The following is an 18078-nucleotide window of genomic DNA, read 5'->3' as shown; positions in this document are numbered from 1 at the left end:
AATAAAAAGTAAGTTTGATATTCTTCCAAATAAAGTAATAGTTGTCGCATAAATCTTAAATCAAATGAATATCAGAGCATTTGGGGAACAAAATAACTTATACAGTTGACTGTTGTAAAAAGGATTATATATTTAATACATTATACCCCATTATAATATTTACAAGTGAGTTGTATTAATTTTAATAGTAGCGGATACCGAGTTGTAATCTTCTAGATCGTCTATGAAGAACCTTGACTGGTTTTTTCTTATCTGAAAATTCGGCTGTTGAGTCGACAATTTAGGCTTAAACATTCGCTCCGCGTAATGAGTCTGTGGTAATGAAATTGCTTGATTTTCGGAACTATTCCTCAAGTCTGTTTGATGGAAGTAATTATTATTTCCATATATTCTTTCAAAATGTTCTGTCGTCGTTGATATTGTTTGTGAAGTTAATTTGTGAAGGAACTGTCGCAGTAAGTCTGTATTAACATCGATCTTCTTTAAAATCTCCTTTGTAGTTTGTTCATTGTTTTGTATTGTCCTTATTAAAATTTTCGTTTCTGGATCATCAGGTTGTTTTCTTTCTTTAGTTTGAAGAGATTGTGTTACAGTGCAAAATGTTTTAGGAGTGGTTGTTTTTCGTGGTTTTTCAATTTTACTTATTACATTTAATGGGTTATCCGGATCTTTAACATTTTCATTTCTTTTAATTTTAATGTCCTCATTTTCATGTAATACATTTTCTATAAATAATTTTTCTTTTTTCAAATTATCTAACTGCGAATCAATTCTCTTTTTATGTAATTGAAATAGAGTTTGTATTTGCTTTTCTTTTTCTTTTAATTCTTTATTAACTGGTGCCAATGGTATGCTTCTTCTATTTTCAGGCACGATGTTACTTTCATTTACATTTTCAACTTTGGAAAACTGTGATACATTTAATAACGAAAAATAACGGAAACCGTTCCGATCGTAACTCTTATTTACACTAGTGTGAACTTCTTTGAAGCCGGAATGAATACTAGATGTATTTTTCGGCGAAATTTTAACAGTGACCTTATAATTGGACTTGGGTGGTATAATAGCATTGACAATTTCTTCAACCCCTGGTAGCTTTACATTGGAAAAAACTGATGAAGATCGTTCAGTTATAACTTCTGATGGTTGGTAGGTTAGTTGTCTGACATTTGGCTTAGCTTGAATTCTATAAGGTTTTGCAGAATTATCTTCTCTCGAATATTCTCTTGACGTCTGTTCTTCAAAAAATATATGAGGATATTGTGGCATCGATAAACTTTGAGGTTCATTGCGATATTCATCGATTAATGGTTGATTGGGATAGTTTAAATTAAGAAATTCAGAAAATGGTACCGTGTCACTGTTTTGGGTATCACTTGCATCTGTTTCTGGTATGTTTCCTTTTTTCTTCGAGTACATATCACTTGGTGATAGTAAAATTATATTTTCTTCATTTGATTTTTTCCCCTTAGATCGTTCTCTAGCTATTATTCTTATTTTATTCACTTGTCTTTTGTTTCTTTTATTGATATTGAATTTTTTTTTATTAAATTTAGGATTGATATTTATAAATCTATTTAATTTAATTTTAGAATTCAGATTTGATATTTTTTTCACACTTACCGATCGTTTTTGTCTTGTTAATTTACTTTCCAAAGAATCCACTCTATATTTTTTAGGTATCTCATTATAATAGTTGTTTATAAAAGCAACAGATAGATCATTTATTTTAATTGGTTTCGAGACAACATTTATTGTACCTGGCGAGCCAGTAGTCTTATATTGTCTATTTGTAAATATTGTGTTTAATAATTTGCCATTGACTTTCCAGGGTTTATAGTAATTTATTGGTTTAATAAGTTTTTTAATAAATTTCTTATAAGAATAATTTAAATTTGGGTCATTGTTGACTGATCGCCTAAAAACGTGAGAATTTGATATACTTTCTTGTTCTCTTTTAATATAATTCTGCCCTTTTTCATTATTTACGTTGTCTGAGACCTTATCCATTTTATTAGAGTCATCGTAAGTATTATGATATTCTTGAATAAGATTTTCTACCCCACTGAAAAGTTTTAAACTTTCCATGTCTGGTGGTTCATCAACATATTGATTGAAACCTACTGAAAATCCAGAGCCATCAATATCTTTCAAATAAAATGTAACGTTATTTAGATCATTAACTCGATTTTTGATTCTTTTATTTTTAATAGTTATTGGTTCTTGGTCCCTTTTAGCTATTTCGTTATTGTAGTTCGCGAGTAAGTTGCCCATTTCAACGGCTTCTAGTGGTTGTCCTGAGTAAAATGTTGGGGATGCTACTTTTGAATTCCAAATTCTGTCACTGTTATAATTGAAATTATCATCAATAGGAGATATAATATTGCTAATCGGATCTAATTGTCTATGTTCAATATCGCGAATTGCTGGTACAATTTTGCTTAAGAAAAAGTCATTTTTCATTTTGATTGGATCTTGGTTCCTCTTCATGATTTTTATATCATTTGACATACTTTTTTTACGAGTTGCAGTGTGCCCATCATCGTGAATTGCCTTTTGAATTTTATCGATAAGACTTCGAACTAACTTCTTTTTCTTTTCCCCTTTAATCCCTTTACCATCAAAATGTGTTTCAATTTCAATATATAATTCTTCATCATCTTTTTTAATTTTTTCAGCAGTTTTAGGCTTATCAGTTGCGTGTTTGCTATCAAGGTAGTGAATTTTAATTTGACGTTTTTTCCGGTTTATTTTATTTTCTATATTTTTTACAAAATCATTACTAACTTTGTGTTGTTTTATGTAATTCTCGATTATTTTATTCCAATTTGGATCAGAAAGTTGCTTCTCTTGAATAAGAGGATTGCCAGTAAAATATGACAACTTTTTGTTTGATATTTGCGCATTTGTAGTAATTTTTCCATCATCTTTGTCCGTTTTTATGAATGTATCTTCAAGTTTTTCAATTTTTATTGACTTTCCGTTATATATAAGTTTAATTAAGCCTATGATATCGTTATTGTTCCTGAAATCATGGAAACATATTATTAAATTATAATACATTTAGGTTGTTGAAACTATGTAAATTATAGTCTTACGAGCTATTGTCTCTCTGAAGCTTTCCTTTATCATTTATTTCAATAATTGTTTTAATTACTACTTTAGATTCTGAAAATAAATAGAAAAAAATTATATAAGTCAAACCGGCACCGTGACTAAATTCCACTGTAAACCATATCACCTTTCTGTCTATTAATTTGTTGACTATTATTTTTTATACCATTGACTTGGTCCTTTAAAGTTTTACATTTCAAAAGCTCTTCAAAAAACTTCTCTTCTTCATTCTGCTTTGTATATTCTGGTATTTCCTTTGAAGTTTCTATAGCATTGTTAGGCTTTTCTAAAATAAAATAATTGATAGAGATGGTTCCAATGTACATTTGATGCTCTAAAATAAAATTAAACTTACCGGTGTTATGTTCGTAAAAATTCTTGACAAGCAGGTGCACTTTTTTATACACATTATTTAAATCCATATGTCCAATGATACCTTGTAGAAGAATATTATGCATTGCTAAGTGCAGCATGTTATCATTATTTTCTTCTGTATTTTTATCTTTTTGATTATTATTTATATTTTCTGTGTTCGCTTTCGTCTGTTCCACATTACCGTTCGTTTTCGTAGATTCTTCTTCGTCCAATTCTTCAAGTAAATTTGCTAGTTTGTTTGTTAACATTTTCTTTATATTTGGGTTTTTAACTTGAAACAAAAAATTATTGGGTTCTGAAATAAGTATATGTTTTTAATTACCAATACATCTTTCACTTCTACTTTTAAAGGTACATTTAAATATGTAAATGTCTAAACATAGTAAATGTCGATATTTACATGGTTTTTATGTACTTTTCGAATAGACGGTAGCAATCCAAAGAAAAAGTACGTGGGCAGAACCAAAACCAGCGTTTACTATAATATCTACAAACCTATTGATCTTTTAACCCTATATGGATCTGCGTCATCGCTCCGATCATCATATTGAACATCATTCTTAACATCTTCTGTTCTGTAACTTTCAAAGTTGGATGTGGACTCCGCGACGGTGTCTTTAAAATAAATCAAAATTATATTTTTTGTACTTCAAAATTAGCATTCCGAACATTTTACTGAACGCAATTGGAATGGTCGTCAACCTTCTCGGAAATCATTGCTATTGGTTCAGAATGTATTGTCTTATTCATAAAACCTCTGTAATGACTAAAAAATGTTTTATCACATTCATTGTCCTGTTAAAAAACCAGCTTTTCATTTGAGGCCTATAGTAGTTTATGGAGTAGGAGGTTTCCGAGTAATTTAACGAGAATAGCGTTATATTTTGTATCTTTTTGTATAGTTTTAAATCCTTACAATTAAATATTGAAATCTTTTGAGAAAGAAGCTAATTTAAAAAAGTTAAGGAATTTTATTCATCGAAGTTAAACGAGAGTAGTAGATATCTACCGCTAATTACTCATTACTAACCTTTCTTTGATAACAACCCATCAATATCAATGAAGACATTAGTCAAAATAACTGTAAATGTAAATGCTATACCTAATACCGTTGCACAGAATACTCTATAAAATATTGTATCATAATCACAATGTGACATTTGGCTGATAAAAATATATGTCAAAACAAAATATACGTCACTGTCAAAATGTGTTTCTTAAATTTAGAAATTGGCGCCAAATCGCAAGTCGAGATTCGAATTTTAAAAACTTGTTATTTCTTCGAGTCGTAAAATTGTAGTGACTAGCGAAATGTGATGTTTTGAAACATAGATTCAAGATAACGAGAACAATGGGATTTTTTCAGAAGTTATTTTCAGTTTGCGTACAAAAATAAGTTAAATACCTTTTACTTACGTTCTATACTTTGTCCAAAAAGCGTAACATATCCTTTGTATCTCTCTAAGTACCAATTACTGTGCCCTAGGGAAATAATAATATATTGAGCTAAAACATAACTTGTAAAAAAAGGAAGTGTCGCAACGCCGTTCTACGATTCACCTTTTCAGTCCCAACTTAAGGGACCTCTGTCTTAAGGCATTCCGTAATTAAAAATATCTTATACTACTCGCATATATCATTACAATTTTCTACATACATACATACATATACATGTTCCTTTATAACATTCAATGCTTATAAGTATTCTAAATTTGAAGGTTCTGTCTGCTAGAAGTGCCTAGTTAGTGCGTTGTCAACGAAGTTCATGAGATGGTATTATTTTCGCGTGACACTTAAACTTAAACTATTTCTATTTTAAATAGGAATAGTTTTAAATAGGAAATTAAGTGAATAGGAAAAACGTATGATTGGACTATGTAAACAATTCTATCACTCGTATAGTTAACTGGTTTAATTTAAATAACTAACTGCTTAATGAAAATAAAACAAAATGTATTAGATTTACAACTACTAGCGTAAACCGAGATATTGGTAAACTGAAAATTAAGGACAGTGAACTAAACTTTTTTGACAAAACTGTTTTTCTAGGCATAACAATAGATAGTAAACTCCAATGGAGCCCACACATAGAGACTCTATCGAATAGGCTGAGCTCTGCAGCATATGCAGTAAAGAAGTTATCCGACAGTTAAAGGAAGTCCGAAATTTTAAAAAAAAACGATGCTCTCGTTAATGAATAAAGCTTTTATACATTTGACGAGTACTTAAATGCTCCAGTTCAAACAATTTTTATGATTCAATTCTTGGCGATTAAAAAGAGTGGCGGAAAGTTTCTTGCCAGTTCATTTTACCCGCTCTACGCCCTTGTTTTGCGAACTGGTAGTAATTGTAAATTTAGGGTTAATTTAACTTCTTTTTGACGTTCATAAGTGTACTTGTCTACCTATATGAATAAAGATATTTTGAGTTTGATGTTGATGATGATGTTTTGATGATCGGTCTGTCAGTAAGTGACAAAATTAAGAGATTTCAATAGCTGTAATTCTTAAACTACAGGTTTTAATTTAATGAAATTTGAAGTATACTGTGTTTATGCGAAGCTTGCTTGGTAACCGAATGCAGAAAGCAGAACCTGCTGCTTCGAGACTTTTCTCGATGGCACGGCCGTGCCGCTTTATTGCTCAACTTAGTGGGCGCGCTGTCGTGCCCACAGAAGGAATATGTTACATTGAGAGGAGTGACTTGACTTCACTTTCAAATTGTTATTTTAAGTACACAAAACATACGAAGATTATCATTATATATTTTGAAACCATTATATATATCAAATATCAAACTATTAAACACTATTACAGTATTAAAAAAGGAAAGTTTACTGTATGATTTTTAAAAGGGTAAAAAAACTAGAAATTAATTTAACTTTTTAATTACATTATAACACTGTATTATTAATCTAATAATAAACGATAAACTTAAGGGATGTGTGACAGTTTCTCCTTAATTTATATAAACCATATATGAATTAATATATTTTTCCCTAAATTTCGCTTACACTACACGATTCAATTCAAGCCATAACATACATTGTGTTAGAAGCCTAACTCTCAGTTTCTGAGTCGATTCTTAGCGCCAAGTCTTGACTTTGAATCGTCATTCAGGTGATTGATTATTAGGCATTTTCAATGTAATTTACAATATTTTGATACAAACACATTTAACATCTTATGTGAATATAATATTACCACTGCTGTCAGTGCGAAATCTCATCAAACTGGCTTCTACCACGTAATAGATACATAATATGAAACGAAAATTAAAACTACAGCAAGCATTTTTCACAGATTTTTGATATGAATTTATAGAATTGGACAATATATTTTTTATAATACAAATATCAACAACATTATCTATTCCGTGGAATGTGACTGTTTATGTTAATCTAAGGTTTCTAGAAAAGCCTCTTTTAGCATAAAGGGTGGGAATATCCACATATAATACTAATTGTCGAGCGTAACTGATAATGGAAAAGATGATTCTTCTCCAGTAAGAAAAACAACGGTGACGCCTTTTTCTTAATTACGATAAACGTATTATACAATGATCAGGGACCATTCTATTGTCTGTGGTACCAACTGCTGGCGAGAGGCCAACGGGATGCTAGTAACCGGAATAAGTAGTATCCACTAGCCGCTTGGCACACGCGGTGTATCCAATACAATCTGAAAAAAAATACCCAAAGTAAAAGTCCGCTCTTTTAGAGATAAACCTATTGTTGATAATATACTTATGCATCACATACGATTAAGTACGTAGAAAATTTTCATTATAGAAATTATTCATTAATCTAAAAAATCAGTAGCAGTTGGCAGTACTCTGGGCCACAGATTTCTGTATCAGTTTCATGATAATTTGTCAATATAATAGACTAGTAGGTGATCAGCCTTCTGTTCCTGACACACGCTACGAACTTCTTACTTACTACAGTCTAAAGCCAGGCGGTCAGGACATCCTCATGATGTTCAAATGAATGTTAAAATTCAATAATGTCCATTGCTGGACCAGCCGGGGATTGACCTTACGACTTCTGGGGGGTTGAGAGTAGCACGTTAAAGCCACTAGGCCAACACTGCTCACACAATAACCAACATAGAGTAGAAATTATATTTTACTATCATTGTTATAGATATTTAATAAAGTCGCTAATGACGATGTCAATATCGATGGAGTGACGATATTTCTTCGACATATAGTCCACCTTAAAGTCGCTAGGATGTTGCCATTAATAATAATAGACACATTAATTTCACTTACTTGTTGAGTTTACTACGAGCTTCAGGCAGCGATTCCAAAGTGTCCTTTAATATGAATCGTCGTATTCCAAGCATATACGCGCCAACATAGGAATCCCACGAGAACTGTTGAGGCCAAGCCGAGAAAATAGCGCCGTCCGGAGCAGAAGCGCCATCTGTGTGTAATGCTGTAAGTTCTTCGATACCGAAATGCCATTCGTTGTTGGCGAAGTATTCTCCTGTTGCTGCTGCCAGTTTAAAACGACGTGCAAGCTTCATCATGCTATAAAACAATTGTTAGTTATATATACGTCTGTATAATTCTGTCAGCAATAATAATAACAACAGCAAAGAAGAAATATAAAAAAAAACATATTTACTTCAATATTTTTATTTCTTAATATATTTATTATTTTTATTGTATTATTTCTTTTATCTTTTATCATTGTAATGTTATCATTTAATAATGTGCACACTTGTCATTGATTCATGTATTGTTTTTTGGCTGTCGTGTGTCCTCTGAAAGTGTTTGTAATTTATCAGTCCTAAAGGAATGCCTTTTTAGTAAAAAGCCAAAACTAAATGTTTTCATAACTAGGCTGACAAAAACACTTTTAATCGCTTATTTTTAGTAATAAGTTTTCCTTCTTGTGTAAGTGTTGTGACAAGTTGAAACAATCTACAGAAATAACAATGTTTCCTTCCATTGAAGGCGCCTTATGATTTATTCTTAGCAAAGAGTAATTCAAAGGGTACATACATAGGTTTTCGCCCTTGCGCTCGTAACACAAGGTCGTAGAGGAAAGCTGGTAAAAAATGACAAGTCAGTTCCCAGAAAGTGTTTAGCGCCCTTGATTCCGTGAATGAGAAATTCGGGTACCACATGACGTATCTAAAACACATCAAACTATGTAGATAACTGATTTTTTAAAGAATTAACCTTTTGCGCGTAGTATTGTAAGCACACAATAATAATAAAAAGCAAATGCCAAAATCGAGCAAACACATTCATCTATTTGCAGCACTCCCTTACAATTATTATTATAATAAAAGCTTGCACATTGATACATTGGTAAAAGAACCACAAAATACAATTTTTAATGTGAGAAGCAAAAGGCAAACTTGACATACAAGAAGAGATCATACAAATATTAAACAAAAGAAATATTATACAAAACAATTACTATCGCATTTTCGCACAATGTTTATCGCATAAAATACAATATAGTATTTTTATAAATAAAATCGTTCATAAATTTAACCGAGTGATACTTTGAAGCTTATTTGCCAGGTTTCATATATCCTTAACAATATAAGTAGGTAGTAACAATCCCCATATATAGCACAATTTTTATCGCATAAAACACAATATGGTATTTTTTATAAATAAAATCGTTCATAAATTTAACCGAGTGATACCTCGAAGCTTATTTACAAGGTTTCATATAACCTCAACAATATAAGTAATTATCCCCATATATAAGAACTTGGCGGTCGGTTTGGAATATACCCAAGTAATACGTAGTAGGATCACAATAATAAATAACTTACTTAGTCGGATTTTCTCTCGCCCAGCGAACACAGAGCCTTGTAAAATTTCCCCACTGCAATGGTGCCACGGACCCTGACGTCACATTGTATACAGGACATTTGCCAGCACTGAAAAATAAATCAAGAACTGTCGTTACAGGAAACCTCGACATGGATCGAGCCAGATGTCTTATGAGATCTTCAGGACTAACCGTCAGAGTATGATAATTAAAGAATGCAGAAAATTAAATGCTTCAACTTCATTGTTCAGTTGATCACTATATTTTATGTAAGCCACATACTTTGTTTAGCTGAATACATAGATTCGAAAGTATTATGATATTTATATAATATAATAAAAACCTGTTTACTGTGGTCCCTAAACTTTTTATCCTATGACGAACAAATTCAAAAGTTTGTATATAATTAATGATGTATTGAAAATGTATTAGATATGATTCCCTCTAAGCTCTGTGGTTGGAAATAGTTACCGTTTCCCACCCTGTCTCCAAGCGGCAAGTATGCAGCAGTTGACCAGGACATCTACTGGTACCAGATCCACTACATATCTCTCCCGACAAAGTCCAGATCGGTATGTACCCCGAGAGATCTCCATTATTATACCTGGATAGAAAATATATAATGATGTTGAATAATACCATTAATTGTAATGCCTTTTGATCAAACAGCTAGGCAAATTACTTGGGTCGATGACGCTTCATTACCTGCCTAGCACGTTGATTGTTCATGTCAATTTAGTTTCACGTTGTGCAACCTAGCAGCTAGTATTGAAACTCATCAAACTGTCAATAAAAACAAACCACGACTTTCCAAGTGACATGGGCACACTATCTTACGAATGGCCTAAGCATTAGCCAGTCAGCCAGTTTATGAAATGTTATTACAAACGCTACGGCTGAATATCTTTCAGGCCGCTAGTTAAACGGCGCTGTTTAGTTAAAAGACTAGGCCGTTAATTGAACGGCTTATTTAGATAGTTCGCTTTGACACGGCTATTTCTATAATAAAACTAATGCGAATTTCTCTTTCCCATGCCTCACAACTTTCTACGAAGTGTGATTGTTATTGAACTCACCAGTAACTCCATACACGTTGTCTATCCATCCTGGATAAGGCTCCTGGTACGCAGCCGTCACTGCAAGTATAGCACACCATTCGGTTTTATGAAATGAAAATCAGTGAACTTCTACACAGCCTGCACCAGATGAACGACAATTGATGTGGATAATATAATGAAAATACAGGTTTACCTTCTACACAGCATGCATCATATGAATATTGATATGGATAATGTAATGAAAATACAGATTTATTATTTATTTAAAGATATAAATGCCTTTTTAGATTCTTTCTAGAATCGTTGTCATAATCTATATACTTAAAAGCATTTAAAAATTCGGTATTTGACCTTTAGCATTAAAACATTACACATATCTCAACTCTGAATAACACAAGAATGGAAATCGATAAATAATTACGATAGACCATTGAAATTTTAATGTTTCGCTCTAAATGAACTTGTGGGCTGTTATTAGCCCTTAGGTAGGCTGTAACGATATATAACCATTGTTAAAGGTCACAAATGGAATGAGTAACGGCTAAAATAACAAGTGTAGTTTTGAATAACGTTTTCATGAAAGTGTTATTTTATTAAAATTGTTTTAAGTTGTTAGTGTGAGAATATCAAATAAAATAAATAATAAAACAGATTATAATAAGTTTTTGAGTGTTAAAAAATTATAATTGAAAAATAAGATATTATGGAAAACCTAAATATCGAAGTAATCCAAAAGACCAGTTTAGTTTGTACTGATTTGACCTAATTTCATGAACTACGAAACTGAATGAATATATTATGAGGGGTAGGTACTAAATGAGTTTTAATCGTGTCTTGGGAACATGCACCTGCTACCCAGGTGTGACCATTCACAGGGGTTAACTATGGTAACTACTGTCATATGTATATTCTATATGTTTCTGTATCTATAGCTTCTGTTGCTATGTGATCTGTGCTTACCTATGGAAGGCCTAACGATGCAAACAGGCAAGTCAGTGTAGCCATGAACGATGGTCTCCGCTACTGCTTTTGTCAGGGTGTACGGGTTTGGATGCTCACCCTATAAGAGAAATAATATAATTTTTTTTACACTTCCTTACTCCTGTCGAAAAATTAAAGTAATTATGTTCGAAGAAAAGACAACATTAAAAAGATTATAAGTAATATTATTCCTGTGGGTTTTATGGGCTTACGAGTAGGGAGGGCGCAAGTCGGTCCAGGGTGTCTGGTGGCAAGAAGTCGGCACAGGACAGCAATGCCTGTGGGTCGCAAGGTGGGTCATATACTCGTTCATCGATTTCTGAGCGTGGTGCATTACTATACGCCGTAGACACATGTACCACGGCCTGAAACAGAATAAATATATGTAGAAATAAAGAACTTGTAAAAGATGTGGCGATGTCGAACCTTACTGCTGAGAGTCATAGGCCATAAAACTGCACTGCAATGCACACTATAACTTAAACATATCCTCAACAGAAACAATTTTAATAAATTATTTAAAAAATTAAATATTAAGATGCTTTTTCCTGATTAACACGCGTCAGCACTTTAGTACATCAGCGTACACATAATTTTAAAATTCAAATCTTAATAAAAAACGTTTTTTTCATTAAAACTAATAAGAAACTTAAAGATATAGTCATAAATACAGTTAAGAATATTTTTAACAAACATTTTCTTACATTAGAGAAAATATTTGGAAAGGAAACTTAATGTTATTACGCCGATTGTTTCCGAGCGCCTGACAGATTATTAGAGCAATTGTTGCGTTAATTTCATCGTTAGATAATTCACATAATAAGTCAATTTGTAACTTTAAAACGTGTAGATTGTAACACAGTTTAAAAAAAGGCTGCTTTTGGGCATGATTTATTATAAATCATATGGAAAAATAATTATCTGCCTAAGCAATACAATCCAATAAAATTGAATAAAATATAAAGGTTCCTTTTTATATATACCAGTGGTCTTATTCACAGGCTTCATATTTTTTAAATTATTAATTGGGATAATAAAACATAATTTATATGAAATCCTTAAAACGTTAGCATGTACTGTTCATATTGATGTATCTGAATTTTAAAAACAATCTTTTTAGTCGTTCTCAGATATATGATATTGACGATTCAATGGCGTATAAAGCGTTTCATAACGATTTATTACGAAAATAATAAAGCGTTACGAAAAGCATACGGTCCTCTTCTTGCTCTGGTGATACGGTTGGATGAAAGATTCGCCGGATTTAAATAAAGTTGTATCAAAATCGGCCTGGATAAAGTTTTTAAAAATTGTTTAACCCTTCTTATGATAGAAACTAAGTAACACAGGCTAAGTATAATTTGTCAGATTTATTTTTATTTGGACCACAAAATCGCAACAAAATGGCGTAAATATAAAAATGAGCGCGAATGAAATCGTTGCTGTCTCTGCCTCATACTGAAGAGATACTAAAAGAGATGAAAGAGTAATTAAGTTAAAAGAGTGCGATAAGTATTAGTTTAAACGAATACGAGGACTACGTTCTGAAAGTGATCTTAATAATGTTCTATTATTCACGATAATTGTTCTAACCTTTATTAAGATTTTAGAGATCCATAATTGTCTTCATTCAATGCCAACATTAAGACAATTACATCAAGTAATTAGAGTTTCGATATAATTCTAGTAAATTTTAATGCAAATTATGTATAAAATTTATATTACAAGAATTTCCTGTGTACATGTGATTTTGATTATTTGTTTTTTAAACTAAAATTATGTTTATTTCACTATGTTTTCTATGTCAAATTTAACGACGACTTAATTATGGCTACGTCAAATGTCATAAAATAAGAATAGAAAATACAAGTAATGTAGATTATATTAATAAGTAAACTGCTTTTGTTATTTAGAAAATCCTTAAGCTAGCTGTATCGTAAAGAATTGAACGGTACTAATAATCACACAGGAAATTTGTTTTTTCTGTTATTTTTGGTTATTGATGATTTGGATAATACTAACCTTAAGCAATGGCATATGATCCCTGGCGAGCTTCATAAGCGTGTCTGTTCCTCTTACATTCAAGGCAGCGGCGTTCCTCAAAGGGTCGGTGAAGCGTACAGTGGCGGCTGAATGAAACACTGTGTTCACGCGCCCCATTAAGGCCACTTGCGCATCCGTGAGACCCAAACGGGGCGCGGATACGTCCCCGGCAAGGGCATGAAGTTTTTCAAGACGTTGTGGATATCTGGCCCTAATACGGTCGAATACCTATTGAAGGGTATCATTTACAATATGTTACAATAACTTAATTATATAAAAAAATTACACATACTTACTATGTATTTACAAATGAGCTTACCACACTGTACCACAAATATTACACAATACTATATTGCTAAATAATCCCCTGTGCCGAGTTGCTTAAGAAACTGTCAGATAAGATTTACTTGTATATAACAATGACGCTACAACCTTTTTGTTCTGGGACTCAGATTTTTCTATCTGTTTCGTGGTCATTTATAAGTAGGTCAACCTTCTGGGCATGATACACACCGTCTAAGCGAGTTAGTGTTAAATGGGACGGATCGAACCATAACCAAAGTAATGAGAGTCGCAAGTTGAAACCACGGATCTGGTTAGTGCAGCGGCTTGTAACTCTTAACGCTTACCCTGTAACTTTCAATAGCGGCAGAAAGACGACGTTTTTAAACGCTATTTTGATGTAGATCTCTCAATATACGTAATGGCTACTTTTGCTACCTTGGGATTGAAGTTGATATTGCTATATGTGTATCTTGGATCTTGTATCTTTTGAGTAGATCTTGGATTCTTATATCAATTTGTAACTTGTAATATTCTAGAATGTATTTGTCTCGTCTTGAAAATCACATATGTTTGACAGCATGATTAAATAGAAATAAAATTTATCTATCATTATTATACCTTACCTGATTCTTAATCAGTTCCTTATATCTCTGCTCGACACTCAGTCCTCGTTTGGGTCTCATGAGCACGTATACTGTGTCAATCCCAGGACAGCTTCGTAGCAGCTTCTCCAACAACGCCTTCCCGACAAATCCCGTCCCGCCCGTGACCAGAATTACGGCGTTGGTGAAGAAGTCGGCGATTCCCTCCATGGAACCTTCGAGCACCTCCCGATTCATGTCTGGGAGGGACGGATCGTTGGCGTTTATGTACTCCTCATCTTTTCTGTAGGATAATTATAGAACTTATAAGCAATCATTTATATAATATGTAAGAACGCGTCCTAACGGCGGCATCCATGAATAATTAAGCAAAAGACGGCGCCTTTAGGAGGCGGAGACTCCAACCTTACGTATAAGCTAGCTGTAGAAACCTTTATACTCATTTATCAGCCTAAACATTATATTAGCTGCCGTGGAATGACTTTTGCAGACCATCATGGCAACAAAGACATAATAAGGAAAATATAAAACAAGAAGAAATACGTTTTGAAAGATAAGACATAATTTTCGGAGAATAACACTGCAGTTATAATCTAGTTTAATATTAAAAATAACCATTTTGAGAGTTGACTAGACACTCAGCTGCGTGATCATAAAATAACACAAACTATTATTTTTACCGATATTAAGTTTTTTTTTGACGTCTGTTTTCCATGAAGCAGTTTATATTAACGTTACGCTAGTTATTAATTATTAAGTACGTCCACGAATACCTTTATCCATACAATTTTTTTTCATTAATTTTCAATTACAATAGGTCGATTTTTATTTAATAAAAACAAATTGTCAAACATTTGGCTTTCTGTCTTGTCTGTCAAGGATATGTTTTGATTTAAAGACAGGTTCCTTCAAGAAAAGAGCATACCAATTCTTAAAAGGCCGGCAACGCACTCGCGAGCCCTCTGCCATGAGAGTGTCCATTGGCGGTGGTATCACTAAACATCAGGCTCACCTGCCCGTTTGCCTCCCGTTCCATAAAAAAACAACATTTACAACCTAAACGTGTTGTTAGGATGTCGCAAATAATTTATATTTCAATTAACACAACCGAATCAATTTCAAAGTAAAACAGTGCGTATCAAGTATGTTGCTTGCATCATGACACCAGCGCCCGTACGCAGTAACTTCCAACTGCTACACCGATACCGAACCGAAAGTTTTGTTTGCAATTTCGATGTAGTTCTTTCAATATCTCGCTGGTGTGCAACCTCGGAATCACGCAAAACAAAATCTCTTCTCACTTGGAAGTTGCATAGTAAGGTCCCAGATGTTTAAGGCTCTTAAGCAAGTCGTATAAGGTCAAGGAGATATAGGGTATTACTTTCATGCCGTTTTGTAAAATTTAATAAACGTAACTAAATATTCTTAAGCAATTAAGGCTTATAAAATAAAACTGAGAGACTTTTTCTTAATTATACGTATATATAATCAATTTGATATAAATAATTAATGTGATAAGTTTCGATATTTTTTTATTTACAGAAATTAATCAGGTACGCGATCAGGCAGATCTGTGACCGGAAAGCTAGCTAAAGTTTATAAATACATAAATACATTTCTAAAGTTCAGTAACTGTCACAATGTACAAGGACAAGAAGTAAGAATAGATTTGCTTTTCCCAAACTGCTCACTCTTTATGGGAAAATGTATACAGATATATAACAAAATTCCAGATCATGTAACAAAACTTCCGCTACATAAGTTAAAACCTTACATCAAGGAAACCCTAATAAAAGGTGGTACTGAAACACACGTAAGCAGTGAAACTTCTTTATGACCTTTTTTTGATCTACTACTATATGCAACTTTACAGAAATTGGTTAAATAAATAAAGTTTAACTAAAGGCTTTTATTATCATAGACATGAATACAAATAATACAATTAGGTATACCTTATTACTACTAAGATTATTACGGAATTTCAATAATTGTAATAGAATTATTACTATCATTGTTATCGTTATTATATATTATTGTCATTAAAAGCTTCGAATCTCTTCGAATCAAACGTGGTAGGGACAAGAAAAAGATGGCGCGTAACCGAAAAATGTGACGGTCCATTTTTTTACACCGCTGATAAAGAAGTTTCATTTCAAAAATGGATATTATATAGTTCAAGAATATACAGATGTTAACAATGTTTCGGCACTAATGCCGCTATAAGATAGTAAGATGGCGTAAATTGACATGCATAAGTGTAAAAATTGTAGCTAGATGAATAAATGACTTTTTGATTTAGATTTTGATTTATAAAGGGACTTTATTTACTTAAATTAGGTCTTGTGGGTATGGGGGTAAAATATCGTCATGATGTTTATGGGCGAGACAGCGGGACCCGCGCTGTGCGTTATCATGGTAACATGTTTATGTATAAAAGTAAATGATTTCTTCACACTTCTTATAACCAAATAAGTCAATTTAACTTTAAAATTAATTGTTAATTAATCTATAATTCAAATAGTTTTGATAGAAGTAGCTAAGTCAGTCGCTAACCGAATTCTAACTCTAAGATAGTTTAAACCCAATAGATGGATTTGAATTTTTATTTCTTTCTTCATGTGTTATTTCTGAATGAACACGACACCAATGTTAATCAACACTTGCCTCACTTGCAACACTTGTCTCAATTGCAACATTTGCCTAAAGATCACTGCAATGAAACACCTAAAAATGAAGCCAATATTCGAGGCTGTAGCGCCATTGGTTGATTATAGTATTAGGTCAAAGTATGCTTAAACGAAGTGATTAGATAACTTTGTAATTATGAAACAACATGTTATTCACCGGAAATAATGTTTTTTGACGTAAAAATGTTTCACTTAATATTAGTAAAATATTCAAGTGTTTAACACGGTTTCATGCGCTTGCTTTTTTTAACTGGAGACAGTGTTTATTGTGAAGTTAATTTCATTAGTGAAAAGACAATTAATTAATTAAAAAAATTTTAATGTATTCACGTAAAGCTTATATATAATTCTAATTAAATAATTAGAATATCTTTACATACCGCGATGCTTCACGTATAAAATTAAAATTACTTCAATTGTATTTTCTTTTGTTTCGTTCGTTCATGTTATTTCGCAGTTTGTTTTTTTTAAATTTTACAATATAATTCGAGTAATCAATATACATTTATTTGTCTGTTTGAAATCAATCTAATAATAATTATAAACTGAAACAAATTTGGTCCTTTGGCCGTGTCAACCTTTAATGCTGGCAGCAAGTTTTAATTGAACTTTGGGAATTCTAATGAATATATAATTTAAAGTAGCAAGCAATAAAAAAATAAACTCACATTAACATATCCATCTTGATGTTCTGTTCCGCAGTGCGTGATGCTTCCACAATATTAATATCTACAATATTTTTCAATATTGACATTAAATATCACAGAATATTTTAATAAATATAAAAAAAAACACGTTATTTCGACAATAATTCACATAACTTACAGAAAATAGAGGGAAACGTTCTAATCGCACTCACGTCGTTTTAATGATATAATTAGTTAGGAGTCATGTTTGACGCAGCCGCGCGTCTCCGAGACGCAGCTTTCACTGACGCTCACGTAACGTACCTGTAACCGGCTACTACGGCGTGAAAACACACGGACATTTATTGCGAGAGTGTTTGCCACGAGTTGATTCCAGCATACTTTCAAAGGTTTTTATTTATAGACAGAAAAACAATGTTATGATTTGACAAGAGAATTAAATTAACTATACTTAAAGAAATATTATAATATTAATGATTATTTATA

At 32.3% G+C, this 18078-nt stretch overlaps 2 protein-coding genes across 5 annotated transcripts; both read right to left on the bottom strand.

The window, feature by feature from the left end:
* Positions 1 to 108: 108 nt before the first annotated feature.
* LOC123717457 (protein PFC0760c-like) lies at positions 109 to 4787 on the bottom strand. Of its 4 annotated transcripts, none has more exons than XM_045673451.1 (6): positions 4520 to 4787; positions 3985 to 4104; positions 3470 to 3784; positions 3242 to 3400; positions 3099 to 3168; positions 109 to 3025 (listed from the first exon to the last, which is right to left on the bottom strand). In XM_045673451.1, exons 1-6 carry the CDS (start codon positions 4647 to 4649, stop codon positions 160 to 162), a joined length of 3660 nt encoding a protein of 1219 aa, XP_045529407.1. In that variant the 5' UTR covers positions 4650 to 4787; the 3' UTR covers positions 109 to 159. The 4 variants fall into 4 exon arrangements, with proteins under 4 accessions (XP_045529407.1, XP_045529409.1, XP_045529408.1 ...); XM_045673453.1 differs by having other exon boundaries at positions 3281 to 3400; XM_045673452.1 differs by having other exon boundaries at positions 3470 to 3760.
* A 2240-nt stretch (positions 4788 to 7027) lies between these two features.
* On the bottom strand, positions 7028 to 17849 carry LOC123717317 (putative fatty acyl-CoA reductase CG5065). Its single transcript, XM_045673240.1, has 12 exons — positions 17771 to 17849; positions 17614 to 17674; positions 14280 to 14541; positions 13351 to 13599; positions 11541 to 11693; positions 11308 to 11407; positions 10366 to 10425; positions 9761 to 9893; positions 9291 to 9398; positions 8500 to 8631; positions 7762 to 8022; positions 7028 to 7169 (listed from the first exon to the last, which is right to left on the bottom strand). Exons 2-12 carry the CDS (start codon positions 17625 to 17627, stop codon positions 7064 to 7066), a joined length of 1578 nt encoding a protein of 525 aa, XP_045529196.1. The 5' UTR covers positions 17628 to 17674; positions 17771 to 17849; the 3' UTR covers positions 7028 to 7063.
* Positions 17850 to 18078: the final 229 nt, after the last annotated feature.

Source organism: Pieris brassicae, chromosome 12, assembly GCF_905147105.1.
Source record: "Pieris brassicae chromosome 12, ilPieBrab1.1, whole genome shotgun sequence".
Lineage (NCBI taxonomy): Eukaryota > Metazoa > Arthropoda > Insecta > Lepidoptera > Pieridae > Pieris > Pieris brassicae.
This window is presented reverse-complemented; position numbering and strand designations above follow the sequence as displayed.